Source organism: Tachysurus fulvidraco, chromosome 9, assembly GCF_022655615.1.
Source record: "Tachysurus fulvidraco isolate hzauxx_2018 chromosome 9, HZAU_PFXX_2.0, whole genome shotgun sequence".
Classification (NCBI taxonomy): Eukaryota; Metazoa; Chordata; class Actinopteri; order Siluriformes; family Bagridae; genus Tachysurus; species Tachysurus fulvidraco.
In genome coordinates this window covers 27,394,807-27,397,306 of record NC_062526.1, presented here as the reverse complement: position 1 = coordinate 27,397,306, position 2,500 = coordinate 27,394,807, and the positions used below count along the sequence as shown (strand labels likewise).

Genomic DNA, 2,500 nt, shown 5'->3' with positions numbered 1-2,500 from the left:
ATGGAGCTAATGGGGCGGCGGTGGTTCAACTGGTTAAGGCTCTGGGTTGTTGATCGGAGGATCAGGGTTCAAGCCCCAGCACTGCCAAGCTGCCACTGTTGGGCCCTTGAGCAAGGCCCTCAACCCTCCCTGCTCCAGGGGCGCTGTATCATAGCTGCCCCTGCACTCCGACCCCAACCTCCTCAGTTGGGTTATGTGAAGAAAAGAATTCCACAGTGCTGTAAAGTATATTTGGTGATAATAAAGGCTTCTCTGCCTTCATTTCCTTCCTAATACGTAAACATTTAGGTTTCTGTTAATATTATGGATTGTGTTTTTTAGTATCTACAAATTTCAGCCAGCAGAAAAATCTCTGTGTAGTAGTTTGTCAATACACAGCGACATGAAGTCCATGTGTCTCTACCAGGCAGACATGTTCTCCTGCGCAAAGCAAGTGGAGACTCATCAGACCGACCTCATATTGAGGATGAGGATGCTGAAGAACACAATTCACACCAAAACCGCCGTACCAACCTCCCAAGTGTTCGTAAGTCTCACCTTGTTCCGTCCATAACATAAACATGACGAAATCCTGACTGACGCCTCAGTTCGATCTCAGTCTGATCATTTGAAACACCTCTCCATCAGCCTCAATTCATGGCATTGGCCAAGCTGTGGGCGGGGCTTCAAGACGAGGCACTGCTGCTGAACATGCTCAGGAACGTGGCTCTGAGCCTGAAGCCGTTCCTCTCGGCTCAGTCCCAGCTGCTGGAGAAAGATCAGCTGGATCAGATGCTGGAGGGTGAGAGCGTCAGATCTGATGCCGAGAGAGCTGCCGAGAGCTCAGGTACTGTATGCGGCGTCATCCCAAAGTAACAGACGCTTCATCTTGTTACGTTACATTTAACCTTGCGTAGCATCCAGGAAACGTTCCGTAGATATAGACAGATGTTCTCTTGTTACTAACATGCTAATAAACATCCCACTACAGTACTACGTTTTTTCATTTGTTTATTTTCCTGTGAACGATGTGTTACTATAGCAACCACATTGATCATATAAACATCTGCAGTAGCTGCTGCGGTTATGGAAAAGGAATCAAGTATGAATAAATTTGTACGTTTGTCGTTTTGTGTGTTTTTGTTTTTTTTGTTTTGTGTGTGTGTGTGTGTGTGTGTGTGTGTCACCTGTGTGTTGCTCAGAGGAGCGAGTGGATCCAAAGGAGATAATGGGCTCAGAGTGGATTCTGCCTACGACCACAGCTAACTTTGAGCGGCTCCCATTACAGTACAGAGGTGTTTGTGGATACACTCTGGTGGAGAAGAACGGCCTCCTGCTGCCAGGTTCACGGAGAACTTTTCTTACTCTGCTTTTTTCCAACATGCAAAATGTTAAACAGGAATAAACTAGGAATCACTCGAGGGACTAGTCACCATTTAGACCTCCGTTTAATCAGATACTCAGAAAGAACGAATGGAAAACACAGACGGTGAAATATCTCTGATTGACTAACGTTAAAGCTAATCGATCCTCATTAAGGTCCTTCAAGCTGCGACTTGATTGGCCAGGACATAATAAGCAAGTGACGTGGCTTGTGGCCTTGTGGGCGTGGCCTGTACAATGTATTTTGTTTTAGTTACAATATCTACTTATTTACTAATCATTTGGTGTGAAAATGGGTTGTTCCGTTTACGTCCTAGGCTTAATACTCAGATTAGATTAGTAAAGTAAACTAACTGTACTAGCTACATACATACAACATACATACGACAATCAGCTGTCGCTCTGATGCTTGCTAGTGTAAAACTACAGCTTGTAATGTCATTAAACTGAATTAACATGTAATAAATAAAGGACTAGCTTTAGGACAAGATGTTATCATTAATTCTGAGACTCAATCGTCACTTTTTTTTTCTGAAGGCAACCCGAACGTCGGCATCCTGAAGCACAAGGAGAAATACTACAGCTTCAGCTCCAAGCAGGCAGCGTATCGGTTCGCCTTCAACCCAGACAAGTACATCGAGCTGATAGCAGAAAGAGCCAAGAGATCTCCAGAGCTGATCCAGCTCCTCGAGCTTCATCAGCAGTTTGCCAGAGTGACTCCGTACTCTCAGGTAACGTTGACGTGTGACTTCTCATGGATCTACTCCTTCATCTCCTCTACGGTACCTCCTCTCTGATCTCTTATGCCCCTTTTCCACCGAGGCAGTTCGAGTGCAGGTTCGGAGCCTAATTTAGAACCAGTTCTTTCTGTTTCGACCGCCAAAGCACCGGCTCGGAACCAGGAAAAATGGTTCTTAAGTAGCACCAAAACGTTTCTGGTCTAGACTTAAGAACCGCTTGCGTCAGGAGCTGGGGACGGGGCTGTGGGCGGGGCTACTGTTAGCGTGTTTGATAATGTACCTTAAGTATACTAATGTTTAATACACTTTTACTTTACCGCGATATGATACATTATCTGCAGACATGATAGTAGGTAGCTACATGCTAAGGCTAACTTTTTTCTGTGTTAACGATAAAA

At 45.0% G+C, this 2,500-nt stretch overlaps 1 protein-coding gene across 1 annotated transcript in view; it reads left to right on the top strand.

The window, feature by feature from the left end:
* Positions 1-2,500, top strand: part of cfap206 (cilia and flagella associated protein 206) — an 8,320-nt gene that overhangs the window by 4,136 nt on the left and 1,684 nt on the right. The window contains exons 7-10 of the mRNA XM_027171120.2: positions 407-526; positions 628-826; positions 1,182-1,322; positions 1,900-2,093. Coding sequence (XP_027026921.1) covers positions 407-526; positions 628-826; positions 1,182-1,322; positions 1,900-2,093 — 654 coding nt within the window. The remainder of the gene's footprint in view (positions 1-406; positions 527-627; positions 827-1,181; positions 1,323-1,899; positions 2,094-2,500) is intronic.